This window comes from Chiloscyllium plagiosum, unplaced genomic scaffold (genome assembly GCF_037043375.1).
Source record: "Chiloscyllium plagiosum isolate Xiang-an unplaced genomic scaffold, Cpla_swu_hap1 HiC_scaffold_36, whole genome shotgun sequence".
In the NCBI taxonomy this organism is placed as follows: Eukaryota; Metazoa; Chordata; class Chondrichthyes; order Orectolobiformes; family Hemiscylliidae; genus Chiloscyllium; species Chiloscyllium plagiosum.
In genome coordinates this window covers 12770988-12797427 of record NW_028270174.1, presented here as the reverse complement: position 1 = coordinate 12797427, position 26440 = coordinate 12770988, and the positions used below count along the sequence as shown (strand labels likewise).

At 46.9% G+C, this 26440-nt stretch overlaps 2 protein-coding genes across 4 annotated transcripts in view; one reads left to right on the top strand and one right to left on the bottom strand.

Annotated features, from left to right (window-relative positions):
* Positions 1-7371, bottom strand: part of aimp1a (aminoacyl tRNA synthetase complex interacting multifunctional protein 1a) — a 65638-nt gene extending 58267 nt beyond the window's left edge. Inside the window, exon 1 of one of the 2 annotated variants that reach the window (XM_043674345.2) lies at positions 7245-7371. Coding sequence is in view for 1 of the 2 variants with exons in the window: in XM_043674342.2 (XP_043530277.2) it covers positions 7129-7130 (2 nt within the window). In the remaining variant the exon portion in view is untranslated. Of the gene's footprint in view, positions 1-7128 lie in introns of both variants that reach the window. The other variant, XM_043674342.2, reaches the window with a different exon arrangement.
* A 115-nt stretch (positions 7372-7486) lies between these two features.
* tbck (TBC1 domain containing kinase) overlaps positions 7487-26440 on the top strand; it is a 202672-nt gene continuing 183718 nt past the window's right edge. The window contains exon 1 of one of the 2 annotated variants that reach the window (XM_043674337.2): positions 7487-7504. The gene's annotated coding sequence lies outside the window, so the exon portion shown is untranslated. Of the gene's footprint in view, positions 7505-18830; positions 18846-26440 lie in introns of those variants that run through there. The other variant, XM_043674336.2, reaches the window with a different exon arrangement.

The following is a 26440-nucleotide window of genomic DNA, read 5'->3' as shown; positions in this document are numbered from 1 at the left end:
AGGTAGTGACACCATCACAGTGATCAGCGGTCACTACCTTTGGGTAGTGTCTCAGCATTTTGTTTAGGATCAGTGTTAAAATGTTATGGTTTCAATTGTTAGAATCACAGAATTGTTATAGTGCAGAAGGGAATTATTTGGCATGTCATACCATACCAGCTCTTCAAATGAGCATCTCATTTAGTGACATTCTCCTGCCTCCAGAACCTGTACATTGTTGCTTTTCAAATAATCATTTGAATGCCTCAATTGAACCTACCTCTACCATACAGTCAGGCAGTCCACTCCAGACCCTAATCACTTTGCGGGAACATACTTTTACTCAATCACTTTTGCTTCTTTCATAAATTGCCTTAAGTCTGTGCCCTTTTGATCTTGACCCTTTAATGAATGGAACCATTTTCTCCATGTTCACTCTATCTGGATTTTTCATGCTACTGAATGTTTCAATCAGCTGTCCCCTCGCTTTCTCTTCAAGGACAACAGTTTCCCTATAGTGTGGAAACAGGCCCTTCGGCCCAACCAGTCCGTACCGACACTCCGAAGAGTAACCCACCCAGACCCATTTCCCTCTGATTAACGCACCTATCACAATGGGCAATTTAGCATGGCCAATTCACCCGACATGCACATCTTTGGACTGTGGGAGGAAACCGGGCCACACGGAGGAAACCCACGCAGACACGGGGAGAATGTGCAAACTCCACACAGACAGTTGCCTGAGGCTGGCATTAAACCTGGGACCCTGATGCTGTGAGGCAGCAGTGCTAACCACTGAGCCACCGTGCTGCACACAGTGGACTGCCTGACAGTATGGTAGAGGTCGGTTCAATTGAGGCATTCAAATGGTTATTTAGTCATAGAAATGTACAGCACAGAAACAGACCCTTTGGTCCTACCCATCCATACCGACCAGATATCACAACCCAATCTAGTCCCACCTGCCAGCACCTGGTCCATATCCCTCCAAACCCTTCCTATTCATATACCCATTCAGATGCCTTTTAAATGTTGCAATTGTATCAGCCTCCACCACTTCCTCTGGCAGCTCATTCCATACACGTACCACCCTCTGCGTGAAAAAATTGTTCCTTAGGTCTCTTTTGTATCGTTCCCTCTTACCCTAAACCTGTGCCCTCTAGTTCTGGACTCCCCCACCGCAGGGAAAAAGGCTTTGTCTATTTATCCTATCCATGCTCCTCATGATTTTGTAAACCTCTATAAGGTCACCCCTCAGCCCTAAATGACTCAGCCTCAGGGAAAACAGCCCCAGCCTGTTCAGCCTCTCCCTATAGCTCAAATCCTCCAACCCTGGCAACATCCTTGTAAATCCTTTCTGAACCCTTTCAAGTTTCACAACATCTTTCCGATAGGAAGGAGACCAGAACTGTATGCAATATGCCAACAGTGGCCTAACCAATGTCCTGTACAGCCGCAACATGACCTCCCAACTCTGATACTCAATACTCTGACCAAAAGCAACAATGTACAGGTTCTGGCGAAAAGACAAGATAATTCCACTAAATGAGATGTTCGTTTGGAGAGCTGGTACGGATATGACAGGCCAAATAATTCCCTTCTGCACCATAACAATTCTGTGATTCTAACAACTGAAACCATAGCATTTTAACAGTGATCCTAAACACACTTTGCACTTCCCTCACCCTGAAAAGAAACTTTCAGGACCGCTTAAATCATCTGATTAACTTGAAACTAAAAGAAAAAGACAATGCAGGTTTACCCTGGCAGCATTTCAAGTTCATCAGAAAGTTCCCACACTATTATCAGTGACCCTCTCTGACTGAATAAACTTTAAGAGAAAATCTACTGACACTCTTAACTCATGTTTTATGTGGGAGCTTGGGTGCAATATAAACATGTTTTTTTTCTGTATAAGATGTTGAACTATTATTGTTCATAACTCTCCAATGAAAATTCATGCCTTCCTGTCTGTGTTCTCCCTGTAAGCAAAACCAAAATATGACCAATTGTGATCCAACTGCTAACTTCCCCTGTTACACTTCAACCTTTCAGGCATTTCTCTTAATACCAAACCAAAATGGAGATGGGGGCGATAGACGTGGGAGAAGTGGGGAAGGAGTTGTGAGAAGGAGTGAAATTGGGATGAGATGGATGCTGGGTTTGGGGCGACGTGAGATTGACTGGGGGAAAAGGGGCGAGTGTGTGGTGCTGGAAAAGCACAGCAGGTCAGGCAGCATCTGAGGAGCAGGAGAATTGCCAAATGGGGGTGAAAGAGGGTTGACAAATTGAGGGGAGGGTTAAAGATTGATGGGGTGGGTGGGAAGAGTGGTGGGGGGAGAGTGCAACATTGACAGAGCGATAGGAAGGGGAGAGTTTGGGAGGGTGTATGATCGATGCGATGGTGGTGGAAGGACAGTGCAGGATCAACAAGTGCAGTACAGTAAGGAGGAGGCAAGATCGACATGGGGTATGGGGTAAGGAGGGGAGTAAAATGGACTGGGATATGGGTTAAGGAGGGTGGGGGTGGAGAGGGTGCCAGTGGGGGTGGTGGCATTGATGGGGGGGGCATGAGGGGTTGTGCCAGGGTTGTGGTTAGGGGGTGGGGGTTGTGAGGGTGCTGGAGGAAGGGGTTATGAGTGTGCTTGGGGGGATGGAGGCAGGGTTTGTGAGGGGGCTTGGGGGAATGGGTGTGTGATGTGCTGGGGTTGTGGCAGGATGGGGATGGTGAGTGGAGAATTGATATGCTGGGGTATTGTGGGGGTGGGGATGTTAGGTAGGCTTGAGAGGGTGGGGGTGTAGGGGACTGCTTGGGGTAGGGATTGATGGCTAGGGGTGTTGTGGGGGTGGGGATTATTGTGCTGGAGGGTTATGGGGGTGAGGTGGGGTAGGGGCTGGGGATTGATGGCTGGGGGGGTTGTGGGGATTGGTGTGCTGTGGGGGAGTTTGTGGCGGTGTTGGGGTAAGGGGATGGAGATTGATGGCTGTGGGAGTTGTGGGGGTGGGGTGCTGGGGTGGGGATTGATGGCTGGAGGGGTTGTGGGGGTGGGGTGCTGGGGTGGGGATTGATGGCTGGGGGGGTTGTGGGGTGAGGAATGATGGTTGGGGGTGTGGGGAGTGATGGCTGGGGGGATGGGGAGTGATGGCTGGGGGTTGTGGGGGTGGGGAGTGATGGCTGGGGGGTGGGGGCGGGGAGTGATGGCTGGGGGAGTGGGGAGTATTGGCTGGGGGGCTGGGGGAGTGGGGAGTATTGGCTGGGGGGCTGGGGAGTGATGGCTGGGGGATTGTGGGGGTGGGGAGTGATGGCTGAGGGGGTTGTGGGGGTGATGGCTGGGGGCGTCGGTGTGGGGAGTGATGTCTGGGGGTTTGTGGGGGTGGGGAGTGATGGCTGGGGGGTTGTGGGGGTGGGGAGTGATGGCTAAGGGTGGGGGTGGGGAGTGATGGCTGGGGGGTTGTGGGGGTGGGGAGTGATGGCTGGGGGTTTGTGGGGGTGGGGAGTGATGGCTGGGGGTTGGGGGTGGGGAGTGATGGCTGGGGGGGTTGTGGGGGTGGGGAGTGATGGCTGGGGGGTGGGGGTGGGGAGTGATGGCTGGGGGGGGTCGTGGGGGTGGGGAGTGATGGCTGGGGGGTGGGGGTGGGGAGTGATGGCTGGGGGGGTTGTGGGGGTGGGGAGTGATGGCTGGGGTGTTGTGGGGGTGGGGAGGGATGGCTGGGGGGGTTGTGGGGGTGGAGAGTGATGTCTGGGGGGTGGGGGTGGGAAGTGATGGCTGGGGGGGTTGTGGGGGTGGGGAGTGATGGGGGGATTGTGGGGGTGGGGAGTGATGGCTGGGGGTGTGTGGAGTGATGTCGGGGGGGTGGGGTGTGATGGCTGGGAGGGTGGTGGTGGGGTGTGATGTCGGGGGGGTGGGGTGTGATGGCTGGGGGGGTGGGGGTGGGGTGTGATGTCTGGGGGGGGTGTGATGGCTGGGGGGGTGGGAGTGGGGAGTGATGGCTGGGAGGTGAGGAGTGATGGCTGGGGGATTGTGGGGGTGGGGAGTGATGCCTGGGGGGTTGTGGGGGTGGTGAGTGATGGCTGGGGGGGTGGTGAGTGATGGCTGGGGGGGTGGTGAGTGATGGCTGGGGCAGTTGTGGAATTGGGGATTGATGGCTGGGGGTGTTGTGGAGGTGGGGAGTGATGGCTGGAGGGGTTGTGGGGGTGGGGTCTGATGGCTGGGGGGGATGTGGGGTGGGGAATGATGGGGGTTGTAGGGGTGGGGAGTGATGGGGGTTGTGGGGGTGGGGAGTGATGGCTGGGGGGGTTGTGGGGGTGGGGAGTGATGGCTGCAGGGGTGGGGAGTGATGGCTGGGGGATTGTGGGGGTGGGGAGTGATGGCTGAGGGGGTTGTGGGGGTGGGGATTGATGGCTGGGGGTTGTGGGGGTGGCGAGTGATGGCTGGGGGTTGTGGGGGTGGCGAGTGATGGCTGGGGGGGTGGGTGTGGGGAGTGATGGCTGGGGGGGTCGGTGTGGGGATTGATGTCTGGGGAGGTGGGGGTGGGGAGTGATGGCTGGGGAGGTGGGGGTGGGGAGTGATGGCTGGGGGTGTGGGTGTGGGGAGTGATGGCTGGGGGGGTCGTGGGGGTGGGGAGTGATGGCTGGGGGGTGGGGGTGGGGAGTGATGGCTGGGGGGGTGGGGGTGGGGAGTGATGGCTGGGGGGGGTCTGTGGGGGTGGGGAGTGATGGCTGCGGGGGGGGGTGGGGAGTGATGGCTGGGGGGGGTTGTGGGGGTGGGGAGTGATGGCTGGGGGTGGGGTGGGGGTGGGGAGTGATGTTTGGGGGGTAGGGGTGGGAAGTGATGTCTGGGGGGTGGGGGTGGGAAGTGATGGCTGGGGGGGTTGTGGGGGTGGGGAGTGATGTCTGGGGCGGTGGGGAGTGATGTCTGGGGGGGTGGGGAGTGATGTCGGGGGGGTGGGGTGTGATGGCTGGGGAGGTGGGGTGTGATGGCTGGGGAGGTGGGGTGTGATGGCTGGGGAGGTGGGGGTGGGGAGTGATGGCTGGGGGGGTTGTGGGGGTGGGGTGTGATGTCTGGGGGTTTGGGGTGGGGAGTGATGGCTGGGGCGTTGTGGGCGTGGCGAGTGATGTCTGGGGGGGGTGGGGAGTGATGTCGAGGGGGTGGGGTGTGATGGCTTTGGAGGTGGGGGTGGGGTGTGATGTCTGGGGGGGTGGGGAGTGATGGGGGGGTTGTGGGGGTGGGGAGTGATGGCTGGGGGTGTGTGGAGTGATGTCGGGGGGGTGGGGTGTGATGGCTGGAGGGGTGGGAGTGGGGAGTGATGTCGGGGTGGTGGGGTGTGATGGCTGGGGATTTGGTGGTGGGGTGTGATGTCTGGGGTGGGTGTGATGGCTGGGGGGGTGGGGAGTGATGGCTGGAGGGTTGTGGGGGTAGGGATTGATGGCTGGGGGGTGAGGAGTGATGGCTGGTGGGTTGTGGGGGTGGGGAGTGATGGCTGGGGGTTTGTGGGGGTGGGGAGTGATGGCTGGGGGTTTGTGGGGGTGGGGAGTGATGGCTGGAGGGGTGGTGAGTGATGGCTGGGGCGGTTGTGGAATTGGGGATTGATGGCTGGGGGGGTTGTGGAGGTGGGGAGTGATGGCTGGAGGGGTTGTGGGGGTGGGGAGTGATGGCTGGGGGGGTTGTGGGGTGGGGAATGATGGGGGTTGTAAGGGTGGGGAATAATGGGGGTTGTAGGGGTGGGGAGTGATGGGAGTTGTGGGGGTGGGGAGTGATGGCTGGGGTGTTTGTGGGGGTGGGGAGTGATGGCTGGGGGGGTGGGGAGTGATGGCGGGGGGGTGGGGAGTGATGGCTGGAGGGGTGGGGAGTGATGGCTGGAGGGGTTGTGGGGGTGGGGAGTGATGGCTGGAGGGGGTGGGGAGTGATGGCTGGGGGGATGGGGAGTGATGGCTGGGGGGTTGTGGGTGTGGGGAGTGATGTCGGGGGGGTGGGGTGTGATGGCTGGGGGGGTGGGGGTGGGGTGTGATGTCTGGGGGGGGGTGATGGCTGGGGGGGTGGGGGTGGGTCGTGATGGCTGGAGGGTTTTGGGGGTAGGGATTGATGGCTGGGGGGTGAGGAGTGATGGCTGGTGGGTTGTGGGGGTGGGGAGTGATGGCTGGGGGGTTGTGGGGGTGGGGAGTGATGGCTGCGGGGGTGGTGAGTGATGGCTGGGGGGCTGGTGAGTGATGGCTGGGGCGGTTGTGGAATTGGGGATTGGTGGCTGGAGGGGTTGTGGAGGTGGGGAGTGATGGCTGGAGGGGTTGTGGGGTGGGGAATGATTGGGGTTGTAGGGGTGGGGAGTGATGGGGGTTGTGGGGGTGGGGAGTGATGGCTGGAGGGGTGGGGAGTGATGGCTGGGGGTGTGTGTGGGTGGGGATTGATGGCTGTGGGGGTTGTGGGGGTGGGGAGTGATGGCTGGAGGGGTTGTGGGGTGGGGAATGATTGGGGTTGTAGGGGTGGGGAGTGATGGGGGTTGTGGGGGTGGGGAGTGATGGCTGGAGGGGTGGTGAGTGATGGCTGGGGCGGTTGTGGAATTGGGGATTGATGGCTGTGGGGGTTGTGGGGGTGGGGAGTGATGGCTGGGGGGTGGGGTGGGGAGTGATGGCTGGGGGGGTGGGGAGTGATGGCTGGGGGGATGGGGAGTGATGGCTGGGGGGTTGTGGGGGTGGGGAGTGATGGCTGGGGGGTTGTGGGGGTGCGGAGTGATGGCTGGGGGTTGTGGGGGTGGGGAGTGATAGCTGGGGGGGTGGGGAGTGATGTCTGGGGGGTTGTGGGGGTGGGGATTGATGGCTGGGGGTTGTGGGGGTGGGGAGTGATAGCTGGGGGGGTGGGGAGTGATGGCTGAGGGGGTTGTGGGGATTGATGGCTGGGGGTTGTGGGGGTGGGGAGTGATGGCTGGGGGGGTGGGGGTGGGGAGTGATGTCTGGGGGGTGGGGGTGGGGAGTGATGTCTGGGGGGGTGGGGGTGGGGAGTGATGTCTGGGGGGTGGGGGTGGGGAGTGATGTCTGGGGGGGTGGGGGTGGGGAGTGATGGCTGGGGGGTGGGGGGGGGAGTGATGGCTGGGGGGGTTGTGGGGGTGTGGAGTGATGTCTGGGGGTGGGGGGGGGGGAGGTGGAACGTTACTCACATCAAATTCCAACCGTCCGCACACCAGGGGCTCTGACAGCCTCCGCGTGCCGCCTTACAGCTGCCTGTCTGAAGCCTGACATTTACACCCGCCACTCATACCCCGCATAATCTCACCGGGGCACAGAGAAACAAAGGATCCCCGCGATCCGAATATGAAACACCGTCGCTCCGGTCTTACTTTCCCGAAAGAAGGAAAAGCGGCGTGACCCCCCTGCGGGATGGGGCTTGACTTACTGACTCGGCGCGCTCTGGCCGAGCATTGTGGTAGCTGTAGTCCTGGTGCACCGACCTGAACTCTGTTAAACTCGGAGAACTACAAGTTCCAGTGTGCACTGGTGCCCTGCGACGGGCTGTTTCCTGAAGAGAGACAAATGGTAAGGAACTAGCTTTGTGCTGAGGGATGAAGTTGAATTGCTATAAGCTAGGGAATAAAATGTTGGTGATTTCTATCTAACAGTCGCTTTGCTTTAGATAATTAATTATTCTGTTTCACTTCTTTTCGTTGACAAGGCCAACATGGGATGTTTTATTATCTTTAAAGTGCTATGGTAATGTAAGATGTTGTTGAAGAATGATAACAATTTTATGTTAAAGCACATTCACCCTGTGAGCACTTGCATCCAGCTCCAGCAGGACCATTTAATTCCTTATCATAACTTGTCACTTCTCTCGGGTGTGGTTCAAGAAGACCACTCATGCATTCGACAGCATTCGAATTCACAATTCCCATCTATGCGTCCAACACGTTGCCTGGATATATTTAACCTCTCCTCATAAGTTAACACTTTGCCACTAGAAATTGCTTCTTAAACTTTACAAATAAGTACAGTTCCTGATATCACCACTCCCATAGTTCCGAGTCTGGACTAATCCTGATTTGTACCTCCAGAATTACATAATAACTAACTAAGTTGAGCCTCCCTTTAATGTGAATGATTTGGTTATGGGCTTTCTGGACTTGATCACAGGGTTTTCTTAGTTTCATTGTAGGTATGCCCTTAATTCCTTGCTTCTCCAATCTTAACTGTTTTGCCTTGTCTGTCAACTCTGCTTTCTTTCAGTATCTTTTCCTCTTTGTTAAGCAAGGATGTAAACTGATTGGAGGTAGTTCAGAGGAAGTTTATAAGATAATTTAAAATTAAGTACTGCATAGACTGAAGATCTGAAATCAAAACCAAGCGTTGGAGAAATTCAGAAGGTCTGTCAACATCTGTGGAGAGGGAAATATTTTGAATCTGATATGACTTTAGTTCTGAAGAACAGAAGTTCTGAAGATGAATTGGTATTTGTCTCTCCAGAGATGTTGCTGGATCTCCTGTGTTTCTCCAGCATTCTCTACATTGGCATTTATTCACCTGTCTCACTATATTTGTGTCTCTCTGTTCTGCCACAAACCTTACTAATTTCTTTGTACCTCCCCTAATACTTTAATAAATTCTCACTGAGTTTATTTTTCTTTCTTAATTTTTTTTCACATTCGCAACTTTTTCTCTATTACTATTCTTGCCTGGCTTTCATCTTTGACTTCTTTGATCCCTCCTGCATTGACCCACAACTAGATTGTTCTGTTGTGGTATTTATCATTGTAAAGGTTTGCCTATGGCAGACCTCTTGCCTGTAAACAAATTATCATGGTATCAGGCTCGTTTCAGAGACTAGAGCATGTAACATCATTTGTCGGTTCAGTGCAGTGTGGCAGAATGCTGTACTATTTTCCTATAAAATGTCAGGTGAAAAATATCCCATTACTATATTTGAGTAAGAATAGGGCAGTTTTCTCACCTACATCTGACCAACTTTTTTACTTCAAACAAGTTGGGGGGAGTCCAGAACTAGAGGGCATAGGTTTAGTCTGAGAGTGGAAACATTTAAAAGAGACCTAAGGGATATCTTTTTCGCACAGAGGGTGTTGCATGTATGGAATGAGCTACCAGAGGAAACGGTCGAGGCTGGTACAATTACAATTAAAAGGCATCTGGATGAGTATATGAATAGGAAGGGTTTGGAGGAATACAGGCCCAATGCTGGCGAATGGGACTAGATCAATTTAAGATGTCTGGACGGCATGGACGAGTTGGACTGAAGGGTCCAACTGTATATCTCTATGACTCTAAAGTAACAAAACCTCATAATCTGGAGACCTATCATAACCAGAGGATTTTTGCAGTGTGCATAGTGGCTGTAATTTAGTTATTTTGCTGTAAATTGTATCGGTCTTTGAGGAGTATCCAGTTTTCTTGCATTCTGTCTGAAATTCAGAGCTCATCCTTAATTTGGATAATATAGCAGCTAATTTATGCTGTATCATTTGTGGTTTGTCTACATAGTTTGACTATTTTTACAGAAAATTACCATGTATTTTACACATGTCTGATGAGGTTTGTCACATGAAAGTGCATTTACTGTGACTAGGATACGTTTCTTGTCTTAGAGTGATGACAGTATTTGCTGACTTGTGTTAGGTTAGCTCAGTGGTAGCCCTCTTGCTTCAAAGTTGGAACATTGTGCGTTTTAAGATCCTGTCTAACACAGTGCTGCTGTGGAAGTGTTGCACTATTCAATATATATCAGATGAGACTAGAAATTAAGAAGCTATAAACTCACCCAAGCATACAATAAAGATTCAGTTTTGATAGTTGATAAAAGGCAGGGAAATACTCTTGGTATCTTTGCTGATATTTGTTCATTAACCATTACTTGGAATTGCTGCATTTTCTAGTAAAGAATCCCTACAGTATGGAAACAGGCCCTTCAGCCTAAATGGTCCACACCGACCCTCCAAAGAGTAACCCACTCAGACCCATTCCGCTACATTTACCCCGACTAATGCACCTAACCTATATATCCCTGAACACTGGGCAATTTTAGTTCAGCCAATTCATGTAACCTGCACATCTTTGGATTGTGGGAGGAAACCGGAGCACCCAGAGGAAACCCACGCAAGCACTGGGAAATGTGCAAACCCCAGAAAGTCGCACGAGGTTGGAATTGAACCCTGTCCCTAGCGCTGTGAGACAGCAATGCTAACCACTGAGCCACCCTGCTGACAAGCAACAATTTTCACACACCCAAAGTACTTCACTGGCTGCAGAGTGCTCAACCAGAACTTAAGACTATTATGGATGCTTAATAAATGTGTTTCTATACTTAATAGTAAATCTTCCAAAACATTTCTCATTCCATGGGTTCTTAACTTTGATCTGCAGTGTTCAGCATAAAGTGACCTTCTGTTTTGGGGCTCCATGCTGAGTTTGCAGCTGTTCCCCTAACATCAGTGACAGAAATCCGTGTCAGTCACATTGAAATAGGGCCAATATTGTACTGGTTTGAAATTCTTCACTTAAACCTGACTTTTCTTTTTGCAGTGTTTGTCACTAAGCTACGGCAGTGATGCTGAAAAGATTAATTGAGGTAATGGCATCTGGTATTCAGGCAGATATGCCAAATTAGGTCGTGTAGTGACTATATTTGGAAAGTACTCTCTGATATTTTCTCTCTGGAATTGAGAATCTAGTGGGAAGTGCCACACTGATTAGTCACATAGGGACAATTCTGGTTCTCATCAACATCAATGACATTGAGAAGGACAGTTATAATTGCAGGCAGTACATTTGTATTGAAAAACATCAACCTCTTGTGTTCACTGCATGAAGGCAGATTTAGCCCACAATGTTACTATCTCCAACATAATTAGGGCAAGAAGGCAGGTTGTAAATCCAGTCCAGTTGGAATGAGACTTTAAATCTATGTCCTCTGGTTATTGCCCCCTTTCATCCAATCTACGTCCATCACAGTCATAGGTGTCTATCAGAACCCCTGTCAGTCTTTGTTACTCCAGTCCCACAGCAAGTAACTCACATCCAAAATCCTGTCCAAGTTAGGAGCAAAACAATTTTCTCCACTTGTCTGTATGAGCACAGCTCCATCAAACAATTAAGAAACTTGACTCCATCCAGGATAAAGCAGCCGACTTGATTGATACTACATCCATAAACACTCACTCTATTCACGTTGACACATAGTAGCAGCAGTATATCCCATCTGCAACACGCACTGCAGAAATTCACCAGGACTCCTTAGATAGCACACTCCAAAACCATAACTACTGCTGTGTGGAAGGCCAAGGATGGCAGATACATGAGAACACTACTACCTGCAACTTCCCCTCCAAGCCACTCACCCTCCTGACTTAAAAAATCATCGTTCCTTCAGTTTTGCAGAGTCAAAATCCAGGAACTCTCTCCCTAAAGGTCTACCTACAGCACACGGGTTGCAGAAGTTCAAGGATGCAGCTCACCACTACTGTCTCAAAGGCAATTAGGGATGGACAATAAATGCTGACCCAGCCACCATTTGCATATCATCTGAATAAATTTTAAGTGTTTTGAGATAATATGCAGGCCAATAAGAAGAGAACTCTGTTCTAAAAATGAAGTCATGAATTAGATTCATAGCTGTATTAGAAGTGGGGTAGTTTCAGTGGTAGAGACACATTTTGTTTTGAAGTTGAAAGATTACCATCTTGTTGACAGGACATGTGTTTCAGCAGAACTTTCTCTATGGTCTAAGCTTTAATTAGAAACCAGAGAGGTAGCTCAAGTCTGAAACAGGAGAATGGAGACCCAGGTAAGAACCAAAGGTTGTAGCTTTGGGCTATTACCACTCAAGTATTCTGAAGAAAAGAAAATTTGAATGCTGGCAATTGGAATTAAAATAAAAAATGGCAGAAAATTCAGGTCTGACAGCATCTGTGGAGAGAGAAGTCAAGTTAATGTTTCTGTTCTATGACCTAGTTTTTAGAAGGGTTACAGAACAGAAATGTTAACTTCTTTGTTTTCCTGCACAAATGCTGCAACATCTGCTGAGTATACATTTTCTTTTGACTTGGTTTATTGTTGTCACATGTACTGAGTTACAGTGAAAAGTGTTGTTTTGCATGCTATGCAAGCAGATCGTACTTTGTATTGTGCATCGGGTTGGGGGTGATAACATAGAGTCATAGAGGTGTACAGCATGGAAACAGACCCTTCGGTCCAACCCATCCATGCCGACCATATATCCCAATCCAATCTAGTCCCAACTGCCAGCACCTGGCCAGCACCTGGCCCATATCCTTCCAAACCCTTCCTATTCATATGCCCATCTAAATGCCTCTTAAATGTTGCAATTGTACCAGCCTCCATCACTTCCTCTGGCAGCTCATTCCATACACGTACCACTCTCTGTGTGAAAAAGTTGTCCCGTAGGTCTCTTTTATATCTTTCCCCTCTTACCCCAAACCTATGCCCTCTAGTTCTGGACTCCCCGACCCCAGGGAAAAGACGTTGCCTATTTACCCTATCCATGCCCCTCATAATTTTGTAAACCTCTATAAGGTCACCCCTCAGCCTTTGACACTCCAGGGAAAACAGCTCCAGCCTGTTCAGCCTCTCCCTACAGCTCAAATCCTCCAATCCTGGCAACATCCTTGTAAATCTTTTCTGAACCCTTTCAAGTTTCACAACATCTTTCCGATAGGAAGGAGACCAGAATTGCATGCAATATTCCAACAGTGGCCTAACCAATGTCCTGTACAGTCGCAACATAGTGCAAAATACAGTGTTACAGCCACAGAGAAGGTGCAGAAAGTGAAATCATTGAAAGGTCCATTAAAAAGACTGATAACAGCAGGGAAGAAGCTGTTCTTGAATCTGTTTGTACGTGTATTCAAACTTTTATAACTTCTGCTCAACTGAAGAGGGTGGAAGAGAATATAACCGGGGTTGATGGGATCTTTGATTACGATGGTTACTTTCCCGAGGCAATGGGAAGTATAGGTTCAGTCAATGGATGGAAGGCTGGTTCGCGTGATGCACTGGGTTGTGCTCATGACTTTTTATGATCGTGTGTATTATGTTAAAAGAAAATAATTGCCATGTAAGTTTGGATCATTTTTATTCCCTGCAGGCAGAGCATTGACAGTTTCTCTTGTAAACTGATGTGACTGAAAAGTCGTAATTATGTCAGACTTTTTAAATCCTGGTTTACAAAGCTTAGTTTTATTATCTGTTCTTGCCAAGAACATTGTGCAGTTTCAAAGGCAGGAATGTTTTTTTTTTGCAATTAGAATTTAGAGACATTTTAATAGGAAAGAAGGCATGATGAAGGAAATGTCTTGAGACAAACTAGCTCTGTGTTCAGAGGTGGGGCAAGTGCAGGAACATGGAAGTAGGAATACTCCCATCAAGCATGTTCTGCCATTATGTTAAATTATGGCTGATCATCTACCTCAAAGTTTGCCCAAGGTATCCCCTTATCCCTTAATGTCATGATTCTCCATAAATTGAACAGTTTTTGCCTTGAACGTTCTCAGTGATTGAGCTTCTACACCTGCCTGAGCAAGAGAAGTACAAAGCTTCACCCCGAGCAGCGAAATTACTCCTCGTCTTAGTCTTGATTGGCCTACCATTTCTTCTGAAATTGTTCGCTTGTTCTAGATTCACCAGCCTAAGCAAATGTCATATTTTCATTCCCACATCATATTTTAAGTTACAGTCAGATCACTCTTTATTCTTCAAACTCTAGATAATACAGTCCCAGTGTCCTCATTGTCTTCCCATCAGACAGCCCACAACCCAGCGATTAAGCTGATGAAATTCTGTTGCACTTCCTCAACGGCAAGCCTATCAATCTTTAGACAAGGGGAGCACGTATGTACAAAGGCTCTACACAACTGCAGCAAGACAACTTTTTCCTGTGTGCAAGTTCCCTTGTGATGAAGGCCAACATACTGTTAAGATTAGAGTGTTGCTGGAAAAGCACAGCAGGTCAGGCAGCATCCGAGGAGCAGGAAAGCCAACGTTTCGGGCAAGAGCCCTTCCTGATAAAGGGCTTTTGTCCAAAACATCGATTTTCCTGCTCCTTGGATGCTGCTTGACCTGCTGTGCTTTTCCAGCACCACTCTAATCTGGACTCTAGTTTCCAGCATCTGCAGTCCTTGTTTTTACCAACATACTGTTTGCCTTCCTCACTGACAGTTGCACCCACATTCTAGTTTTTAGTGACTCATGAACAAGGAGACAAAAGCCCTTTTGGATACCAGCACTTCCGAACTTCTCATCACTTGAGAGAGATTCTGCCTTTGTACTTTTTCTACCAAAGTGAATAGCCTCCCATTTAAATATATTATGTTCCATCTGCTATGTTCTTACAAAATTGACTTGCCCTGTCTAGGTCAGCTTGAAATTCCCTTGCATTCTTCTGAAAATGTGCATTCCCAACTGGTTGTAAATTTGGAAAGAGACATTTTCTAATCAACCTGTCTGGAGGTACTATTTCTGGTGACCTGGGCCAAATTCATCCCTCAATTAATGGCACAAAAGGAAGTGAACTAATGAAAGGAAAGGAAAGTGAAGGAGCTGGTGCAGGGGGCAGGCTTTCAGTTCTTGGATCATTGGGACGTCTTCTGGGCACGGGAGGGAACCAATATCCTGCAGGGAGGTTCACTAGTTTTACTCAGGAGGGTTTCAACAAGAATGGCAGAGGACTAGGAACCAGAGCATCAGGTGGAGGGATGGAGGGGAAGGTATATATTAGGACCAGTAAATCAGAAAGAAAAGACAGGCAGAGACCGGTAAATGAACATGATGGTACTAGTGAGCTGAAGTGTGTATATTTCAACGCAAGGAGTATTATAGGTAAGGTAGCTTGGATCAACACTTAGGGCTATGATGTTGCAGCCATTACAGAGTCTTGGTTGAGAGAGGGACAGGACTGGCTGCTCAACGTTCCAGGGTTTTGTTACTTTAGAGGAGATAGAGGATTTGCATTACAGATCAGGGATAATATTATATCTTCTCTCAGAGAGGACAGAGTGGAGGGCTCTTTCACTGAGGCAATATGTGTAGAGCTCAAAAATAAGATGGGTGCAATCACTCTGATAGGATTATACCAAAGGCCCCAACAGCCACTGAGGAACAAACATGTAGGCAGATTATGGAAAGGTGCAGTAAAAACAGATGTCAGAGTGGGTGATTTTAATTTTCCCAATATTGACTGAGACTCTCTTAGAGCATGAGGCTTAGATGGGGCAGAATTTGTTCAGTGCATCCAAAAGGGTTTCTTGAAACAATATATGGATCGTCCAAGTAGAGGAGGAGCCATCCTGGATCTTGTACTGGCTAATGATTCTGGCCAGGTAACTGACCATTCAGTGAGAGAGAATTTTGGAAACAGTGATCACAACTCCTTCGGTTTTAAGATATTTATGAATGAGGATAGATCAGGACCTTGTGGGAAGGTACTAAACTGGGGGAGGGGAAATTACGTCAGTATTAGGCAGGAGCTAGGAAAGAGCTGTAATCAGGTAAGTCCACATTTGACATGTGGAAATTGTTTAAAGACCTACTGATGAGAGTTCAGGACCGGCATGTTCCAGTCAGAAAGAAGGACAAGGATGGCAAGGTAAGGGACCCTTGGATAATGAGGGAGTTAATGAATTTAGTCAAAAGGTTAAAAATAAAAGCATTTTTAAGACTTAAGAAGGTAAATTCAGACAGGACCCATGAGGAATACAAAGAAAGCAGGAAGGAACTCAAACACGAAATTAGGGGAACAAGAAGGGGCCATGAAATGACCTTGACAAGTCAGGTTAAAGAGAATCCTATGGGATTCTATCGATACAGTAAAATCAAGAGGATAACTGGGGAGAAGATGGGTCAACTCAAGGATAAAGAAGGGAATTTGTACTTGGAGGCAGAGGATGTGGGTGAGGTCCTAAATGAGTACTTTGTACCAGTATTTACCCAGGATAAGGAAATGGAGAGTAGTGAGATGTGTGGAGCATGCTAATATGCTAAGGCATTTTGAGATCAAGAAAGAAGTTGTGTTGGGTCTTCTGAAGAGCGTTAAGGTGGATAAGTCTGCATGGCCTGATGTTATCTAACCCAGATTATTGAAAGAGGCAAGAGAGGAGATTGCTGGAGCTTTTGTATCCTCACTAGCCACTGGAGGGGTCGAGGAGGACTGGTGAGTAGTTAATGTTGTTTCTTTATTCAAGAAGTGAAATCGAGATAATTCAGGAAATTATGGACTGGTGAGTCTCCCATTTGTGGTTTGAACATTATTGGAGAAAATTCTTAGGGATAGGATTTACGCATATTTGGAAAAGCGTGGCTTAATTAGGGACAGTCAGCATGGCTCTGTGAAGGGCAGGTCATGTCTTACTAACTTGAATTTTTTCGAGGAGGTGACAAAGGTGATTGATGAGGGTGGAGCAGTGGATGTTATCTATGTGGATTTTAGTAAGGCTTTCAACAAAGTCCCTCATGGTAGGTTCATCCAGAAGATTAAGATGCATGGGATCCACGGTGACTTGGCTGTGTGGATTCAGAATTGGCTTGCCCATAGAAGGCAGAAGTACAGTTTTAATGGTGGTAGGGTGATTTTCAGGCTGGAGGTGCATGACTAGTGGTGCTCTGCAGGGATCCATACTGGGACCTCTGCTGTTTGTGATTTATATAAATGACTTGGTTTAAAATATAGACGGATGGGTTAGTAAGTTTGCAGACAGCACAAAGATCACTGGAGTTATGGATAGTGTAGAAGGTTGTCAAAGCATACAGGGGGATATAGATTGGTTACAGATGGGGTTTAATCTGTATAAGTGTGAGGTGCTGCACTTTGGGAGATCGAATGTTAGGGAAAAGTATACAATTAATGAACAGCATTGATGTACTGAGGAATCTTGAAGTTCAAATCCTGAAAATGGCCACGCAAGTAGATAGGGTGGTAAGGACGGTGTATGGCATGCTTGCCTTTATTGATTGGGGATTAAGTATAAGAGTCAGGATGTTAGGTTGCAGCTTTATAAGACTTTGGTTAGGCCACACTTACTGCGTTCAATTCTGATCGCTACATTGAGAAAGTGTATAAGATATGAGCAGGTAGGGAAAGAATTAAGTTTAGGGTTGCTTGACAAAAGGCTCGGCTCGCATGACTTGGACCAGATAAGAACTTGCAGCAAACACTGGGTGCTGGAGGCAAGGGTAGTAGGTTGACGAGGTGAAACAGCATTCCTTATGTAAAGCCATTTAACAAGATGAAGAAACATTCATTGTATAACGCCAGATGGCTTAGTCTTTACTGTTGATGATCGATGATTGTAACGGTCACCCAATCAATATAGATGTTGCCTTATTTGGAGGCTGCTCCCAATAAGTGACTATATAATTCATTAATAATCTGCTGTTTGAGAGAAGACCAAGGACTCATGTCTCTGTGCACATGGGTGATTGTTCTTTCTCCCTCCATTGCCCGGAAGAAAGATGAAGGAGGTAAAGCCATCCTGTGTCTCTGAGTGTTTGCTTCACCTGATACAGGTATAGGGAAATGGATGACAACATTACAGGAAGGATATGGAGGCTTTGGAAAAGATGCAGAAAAGGTTTACCACGATGCTGTCTGGATTAGAGGCTATGAGCTATAAGGAGAGGTTAGGAAAAACTCAGGTTGTTTTCTCTGGAGCGGCAGAGTCTGAAGGGAGACTTGATAGAAGTCTACAAAATTATAAGATGTATAGATAGGGTTGACAATCAGAATCATTTTTCTAGAGTTGAAATATCTAAAACTAGGGGTGAGGGGGCAAGTTCAAAGGAGACGTGAGGAGCAAGGTTTTTTTACATAGAGAGTGGTAGGAGTGTGGAACATGCTGTCATGGTGGTGATGGAGGCAGATACAATAGGGGCTTTTAAGAGACTTTTAGATCAACACATGAATGCAAGGAATGGAGGGCTATGGACCAAGGTCAGGCAAAAGGGATTAGTTTAATTTGGCGTCTTGTTTGGCACAACATTGTGGGTTGAAGGACCCGTTCCTGTGCTGTGCAGTTTTGTTCTGTGTTCTACCTAAAGTTATCCAATTGTCCAAGTGAATTGGCTGCAGAGTTTCCTACATTACAACAGCAATAATACTTCAAAACTATAAAGCACTCTGGATCGAGCAATAGTTATGAACGGTGCATTATGAGTATAAGTCATTCTTTACTTATCTCAGTGTAAAGATCCATTGTTGGGAGAAATGATGGCCTAATGGTATTAATTTAGAGACCTTGGCACTCTTTTGGCACAGTGGTTGTGTCCCTATGTGAATATACATTGGGTATAAGTGGGCAGGGAAAGAGTTAAGTTCTGAGTTTTGTGAAATAAGAGGTTCAGCAGAGCATGATTCAGATCAAATAAGAACTTAGTTAGCAATGAGGTGCTGGAGGCAAGGGTAATGGGTTAACAAGGTGGAAAAGCAGTCATTATGTAGAGCCATGTAACAATACTGGAAGCATTCAGTATGTGAGGTCCGTTTAATAATGTGAAGTCAGTTATTCATTGTGTAACAGCAGATGGCTTAATCTTTATTATTGACACTCGCTGATTGTAACGGTTACCCAATTAATATGTATGTTGTCTTATCTGGATGCTCCTTCCTGTAAAGTGACTGTATAGTTAATTGAGAAACTGCTGTTCCAGAGAAGACTGTGAACTCATGTCTCTGTGCACCTGGGCGATTGTTCTCTCTCCCTCCAGGGCCTGGAATAAAGATGAAGGAGGTAAGACTATATTGTGTCTCTGAGCGTTTTGCTTCGACTGAGGGGGAAGGGGGAAACGGGACAACACCTACCCTTGGACTAGGAGACCCAGGCTCCTCCCACCTGCTCCGGAGGTGTCTAATAACGTCTCTGAACAGGTTGCTTCGAAAAATAGGTCAAATTCTTTAAAAAATGTTCTGGGTTCGAATCACACCGTGGTAGAGAGTGGATTTTGAATTCAATAAACTCCAGGAATTAAGATTTTAATGATGACCTTGTTGATTGTTGGAAAAAAATCATCTAATTTACTAATAATCTTTAGGGAAGGAAATTGCCATTCTTACTTGGTCTGACGTACATGTGACTCCAGACCCACAATAAAGTAATTGACTCTTAACTGCCCTCTGGGCAATTACATATGGACAGTAAATGCTCGCCTAGCCAGTCATCCAGCATCCTGTGAATGAATGAAAAAGAACTTAAAAATCACATGACACCAGGTTATAGTCCAACAGGTTTATTTGGAAGCTTTCAGAGTGTTACTTCTTCGTCAGGTAGCTAGTGGAGCAGGATCGTAGGACGCAGAATTTATAGTAAAAGATCAAAGTGTCATATAACTGATACGATGTATTGAACAAACCTAGATTGCTGTTAAGTCTTTAAAAACTTAGAATGGGTTGCAGGTTTTGATTCATTAATTTGTAAATCCCAGGACTTCTTTCAAGTCACATTCCTGAGATAACTTAAGATTTCATAAAAAAAGTCTGTCTGTGTCCCAATCTTGAGTCAGACTGGTTTTGTTTCCAAAGTAGGAATTTACAAAATATCACATGGACTAACTACCTACAGATTGTGTGTGTTTTTTGAACAAAATAGAATGTATCCGCAAATACAAATCTGCAAATTCAAATCCATCCCTTAGACTTGTGTTTGTGTGTGTGTGTCTCTTAACTCATGCATATGTCATGAATAAAATAGAGGCTGCATAGATCAATATGAATTTTTGGTATGGGTGATTTGGGGAGGGGTCATTTCTTCAATGTTTCTCAAGTGGACAGCACTGATTGGCTATCCTATTGAAAAAAATGTGCTTTGGCATTGGTCCAATTAGGCTAATTAGGAAGCATTTCTATTCCTTCAAGATCCAGCATGTTTGATCTGTTTGTAAGCGCTTGGCACCAATGCTAAGTGCTCAATGTAACCTCCAGTAGGAGTTTGGAAGTTAATTTTGGTCTGTGAATTAGATTAGATTAGATTAGATTACAGTGTGGAAACAGGCCCTTCGGCCCAACAAGTCCACACCGACCCGCCGAAGCGAAACCCACCCATACCCCTACATTTACCCCTTACCTAACACTACGGGCAATTTAGTATGGCCAATTCACCTGACCCTGCACATCTTTGGACTGTGGGAGGAAACCGGAGCACCCGGAGGAAACCCACGCAGACACGGGAAGAACGTGCAAACTCCACACAGTCAGTCGCCTGAGGCAGGAATTGAACCCGGATCTCTGGCGCTGTGAGGCAGCAGTGCTAGCCACTGTGCCACCGTGCCGCCCACTAATTACGAGTGATGTGACCAATCTTAAATGATCATTTTGCAACTTCCATCCTTCTTTGTTCTTATATCCAGAAGTGTTAGCTCACACAACTGACCATCCCAACACCAAATGACTATGACTTTATTTTTGTTTTAAATATTGACCATCACCAGTAATCACCACCATGCAGCCAATTAGAAATTTACATGCAAAGTGCATTGTGGGCAAATGCAAGCCATCAAAAGTGAGGCAACTTTGACTTTTTCTTTTTTTTTAATTTCAAAAATATACTTTATTCATAAAATTATTTGGATCTCTATGAAATTGGTCATGCCATTCTTATGCACACATTACATTGCTTTACATACAGACATCGAAATTTATTTTTACTATATACAAGTCTGTACATTTACTATCCAGTTATTCTGCTGAGGCATCAGTAGAGCCCAAATGACTGGGTGAGCCACCTGTTCTTTTTAGGCAGACAGATGTTACATGGTGGTCTTTCCCCACCGCGCCTTGGCGGTAGCTGCCCCAAGCTTCGATGTGTCCCTCAACACGTAGTCCTGGACCTTGGAATGTGTCAGTCTGCAACACTCAGTTGGGGTCAACTCCTTCAGCTGGAAGATCAACAGGTTTCAGACCGCCCAAAGAGCGTCCTTCACCGAGTTGATGATGCTCCAGGCACAATTGATGTTCATCTCGGTGTGCGTCCCGGGGAACAGACCGTAGAGCATGGAGTCCCGCTCACCACGCTGTTCGGGACGAACCTCAACAAACACCACTGCATTCCTCTCCAGACTTCTTCTGCATAGGCATAGTCCAGAACAAGGTGTGTGACAGTCTCGTCCCCCCCGCAGCCGCTTTGAGGGCAGCGTGCGGTGCGGCAGAGAGTCCGGGCGTGCATAAAGGATCTCACAGGCAGAGCCCTTCTCACCACCACCCAAGCCATGTCTTGGTGCTTGTTGGAAAGTTCTGGCAATGAGGCATTCTGCCAGCTCAGGGAACCGCTCGATAGGATCCGCCTTCTCCTTTTCCCGAAGGGTCTCAAGGACACTACGTGCTCACCACATCCTGATGGACTTGTGGTCAAAGTGTTTTTCTTCATAAACTTCTCCACGAAGGACAGGTGATACAAACGGTCCAACTACTCGGAGCGTTCCACGGCAGTGAGGCCAGGCCCATCCTTCGCAAAACCGGGGACAGGTAGAACCTCAGTATGTGGTGATACTTGGTGTTTGCGTACTGGGGATCCACGCACAGCTTGATGCAGCCACACAAAGGTGGCCATCAGGGTGAGGGTGGCATTGGTTGTGCTTTTTTCCCCATTGCCCAGATCTTTATACATCGACTCCCTTCGGACCTGGTCCATCATTGATCTCCATATAAAATGGAAGATGGCCCGGGTGACTGCAGCGGCACAGGTTCTGGGAAAAGGCCAGACCTGTGCCACGTATAACAGCAATGACAGTGCCTCACACCTGATGACCAGATTTATACCCATGATGGGCAGCAATTGTAGCTTCCATCTGCACAGTTTCTGCCTCTTTTTCAATGTTTGTGAGGAGGGCTGCTGAAATATTTATGATTGTTGGCTTTTAAACCCATTTAGAAAAGTAGAACTATGTTAACTTCCACCTTTTGGAAGTTGGTGACTTTGAAACTCGATTGAGCAAGTCACTGAGATTTGAAATCATTTAATATTTTACTGAACTCTCACTGACATAAAGAATGCAGTGAAGTTTTGGCCCAACATGGAGAGCATCTTACTGATCCTCATGGTAAGAAGGCAAACAGAAAATGGAATTTCAAGAAAGGAAAACAAAAATAAGTGCGCAACTGCTTAGAGAAGGAAAGAGTGAGCAATCAATGGTTGGACAGAAGCAGGGAAACTGAGAAGGAAAAGGAATGAAAGCAGATAATTACTTCATCAACTAAATGTTCCAAGTTATTTTAGTGGTCAGACATTGAGTTCTAATTTCAAATGTTTATATCCAGAAGGCATTTGGGGTTTTATCTCTGTACCACACTCCTAATTGTAACTCATACCAAATGCTGATCAACTGGCCTTTATATTACATATCTTGAACATGAAGCAAAGTTGGAATGTCCTTCATTAACCCCTGCCTGTTTATGCACTTAAGAGCAGATGGTGAGTACATTTCTTGAATTCTACTACTTTGCGTTTTGCCTCACGTTGTCAATTGGGCCGTGACGCTAGTATAGAGGCAAGAGGTCAACAATTTTTTTGATGAAGGCAAAAGTAGGTACTGCAGATGCTGGAAATCAGAGTCTAGATTAGAGTGTTGCTGGAAAAGCACAGCAGGTCAGGCAGCATCCGAGAAGCAGGAAAATCGACGTTTCGGGCAAAAACCTCTTCTTTGGGAATGAAGGCAGGGAGCCTCCATGGTGGAGAGATAAATGGGGAGGGAGATAAATGATAATGATGAACCTAATTTATTAACTTGTTATATTTCCTTAATGAAAGTAAATCAAGGTGACTTGTTAACTCTGCATGGACAACATGCTTTGTAGCCTTGCACAGTAAAAATAAGGAGTTTGAGAATATTTAGAATTAATTTAGTGAAAGATTGTCTTCACTGAGATTTGTGAAGATTCTTAAATTGCTGTCCTTTTCCCATTTCCCAGCTGTAAGTGATTGGACAAGTCTCCAGAGGAAAGATTTGGTGTTTGGTGAGGAGTTGTCTAGTGCTAATTTAAAACTCTGATCTGTCATAAATAATTTCTGCTGCCTTGTTTTTGGTTTCAAATGTAACAGCCATGCAAACACTTAGTTCAAATTATCCACAATAGGAATTGCAATAGGCTGGGGTCTCTGTTTAGAACATAGAATAGTACAGCACAGAACAGGCCCTTCAGCCCACGATGTTGTGCCAACCATTGAGCCTCATGTAAGGTAAGCTGAAACTTTATTGCTGGAACAGCACAGCAGGTCAGGCAGCATCCAGGGAACAGGAGATTCGACGTTTCGGGCACATGCCCTTGCATGTGCCCGAAGCGTCGAATCTCCTGTTCCCTGGATGCTGCCTGACCTGCTGTGCTGTTCCAGCAATAAAGTTTCAGCTTTGATCTCCAGCGTCTGCAGACCTCACTTTCTCCTCATGTAAGGTAAACCTCATGTACGAACTCTCAAATTTCTGTGACCATATGCATGTCCAGCAGTCTCTTAAATATCCCCAATGACCTCACTTCCACAACTGCTGTTGGCAACGCATTCCATGCTCCCACAACTCTTTGCGTAAAGAGAGTTTTCAGATTTATTGAAATGTGTTTGAATGCTAGCTTTCACAAGTATTTTCCAATCAACTAATCAGAGCTGTTGTAACACACTTCTGGAGCAGGTGGAACTTGATCCTGGGCCTCCTGGCCTAAAGGCAGGGACACAACCACTGTGTCCCAAAAGCCCTCTTCTACCTTTTTAACTTTATGCTTGGGTATGGTATCTTCTGCTTTACTGTACTGTAAGCCATTGCTTAGTAATGCTACCTCACTAACTTGAAACTCTCAGGTGAGACTTGTGATGACATCAGCAGATGCTGCTTTCAGTTGAAGCAAGCTTATTGTCTTGGAAGGAGAAGAGAGAAAAACATTACTTGATAAACATTGTTGTTAAATGTGATAATCAGTGGTGAAGTGTGGCTAATTGAAAATCCAGATGCAGCAAATTGTGCATTTGTAGACTTTGCTGTTAGGCATGCAAACTCAGTACTGATTTGCATTACTTACTGATAAGAATTTTAATCTTTTATTCCACTTGTTTTTAAAATGGAAAGAAAAAATGCAGAGTATTTCTTCTTTATCACAGAATGTGGGTGTCAGACATGATCAGGCTATTTGATAGTGCTGAGAGTATGGTTGGGAGGAGCTGGGGAAAACTGAAAGGAACATGTAACATGGTAAACTAAAATCTGGCTTTGTAGCAGTGAATGTCACTGTCTATTGCAGATAAAAACCCAATCATCAGCTGCAAGATACACTCAGTGTTGCTGTATGTTGCGGTGTTCTGGTCCATACCCCACTCTGTACCATGCATTTTTCATCATGTCTAGTGATGAAAAGTGATCTGTGTCTGCAGAGACATATTAATTTCTGGACAAGGGAGAGAGAAAATCTAACCCTCAATGTGCATCTTTATAAAGCTATGTGTATATGTCAGTCTACAAGCACCAATTTTCCTACTTGCTGAGGTTCAGTCAGTTCCCAGTGCCGCAGAAGATGTCTATTCCATAATACCATAAGATACTGGAGCAGAATTAGGTCATTCAGCTCATTGAGTCTGCTCAGCCATTCGATCATGCTTGATATGTTTCTCAACCCTATTCTCTTTTCTTCTCCTTCGATTCCCTTACTATTCAAGAGCCTATCTATCACTTTCTTAAATACACTCAATGTCTTGGCCTCCACAGCCATCTATCATAGTTTCACAGTTCACCACCCTCTGGCTGAATAAATTCCTCCTCATTTCCATTCTAAAGGGACGTCCCTTCACTCTGGGGCTGTGCCCTCAGGTCGTATCTCTCTTACTAGTGCAAACATCTTCTCCACGTCCATTCTATCCAGGCCTGTCAGTATTCTGTACATTTCAAAGAGATCCCTCCTCATCCTTCTGAATTCCAAGTACAGACCCAGAGTTCACAAATACTTCTTGTGTGACAAGCCCTTTATTCCCAGGATCATTCTTGTGAACCTCCTCTGGACCCCCTCCAAGGCGAGCACATCCTTCCTTAAATAATGGGTCGAAAGCTGCTCACAATATTCCAAATGCAGTCTGACCAGAGTCCCGTTGCCACAGAATGCTCCACCCATTTGGACTGTGCCATGCTGCCTGCCCCCCTTTGTAGACATTTATGTAAAGAAACCCCTTTGACCACATCTGGGATGGATCTGCACTTGCAAAAAGGTGATGGTTGAGCCTTTTGGTTGGCGCCCTGAGAACACTGCTCTAGTAATTTGTGGAATGCCTCACAGCCAGAGCTTTCAGATAAGCACTAAGATGCAGCTTGACTGGTTGTTAGAAAGTCCATCCCTGTCATATCCATGCTGCATGTCCCGAGTCTTAAGCTTCTGGCACAGTACCCTCAAAGCAGCTGTGGTGAGGAAATACCATTGTCCACTTCCTGCTAGAATAAGCCTTTGTGAGAAAGCTCTGGAAAGAGGTGCAGTGGTTTTCTGCAATGTTCATCTCAAGTAGGTCCTTGACACAAGGCTTTGTGCTTCATGGCCCATTCACATAGATGCAAACCATGACAAATAACATATGCAGCTGGTTAACCATCAACATTAAAAGGCACTGTTTAGTCTACCTGAAGCTCGGTGATCTTCCAGCGCAGAGTTTCCCACGCCGGAGTTTTGTAGACTGGCAGATGACACAGCCCAGGGTGATTTGCAGGAGATACTAAAACCTGAGACAGTCACTATGGAGGTTCAGTGAGGAACAGACACTTTCTAAGGTCTCCCTGCTGTATTATACCAAGGGTCTGGCACCTTGCTCAGTATATTATCATGGAATATAAATTGTAAATGTTATGTATAATTGGAATTGCATTGAGGCACCTCAGACTGCCATGTACTACATGGAATGAATTTGACTACATAGTAATTTTGATAAAGTCAAATTTTAACAGTTATGAAATATAATTTTATAAATCTTCATGAATAAGTTGTTATCGAACATCTCTAGAATAAAATAAAATGAATATTCATTATTTAATGACATCCCAATGTTCTTTTCAGCTAAGAATTGCTATATATTCACCATTGTATCTATATTACCACAGTGACTACATTGCAGAAGTACGTTGCTGGCCCTTTGGGCATCCTGAGATTTTAAAAAGCTTTATATTACTGTAGGTCTTTCATTCCACTCATCAGATAAATGAGGCAGAGCTGGAAATGTGTTGCTGGAAAAGCGCAGCAGGTCAGGCAGCATCCAGGGAACAGGAGAATCGACATTTCGGGCATAAGCCCTTCTTCAGGAATGGGGAAAGTTTGTCCAGCAGGCTAAGATAAAAGGTAGGGAGGAGGGACTTTGGAGAGGGGCGTCGGAAATGTGATAGGTGGAAAGAGGTCAAGGTGAGGGTGATACGTCAGACTGGGATGGGGGCGGAGAGGTCGGGAAGAAGATCTCAGGTTAGGAAGGCGGTGCTGAATTTGATGGATTTGACTGAGACAGGGTGGGGGGAGGGGAAATG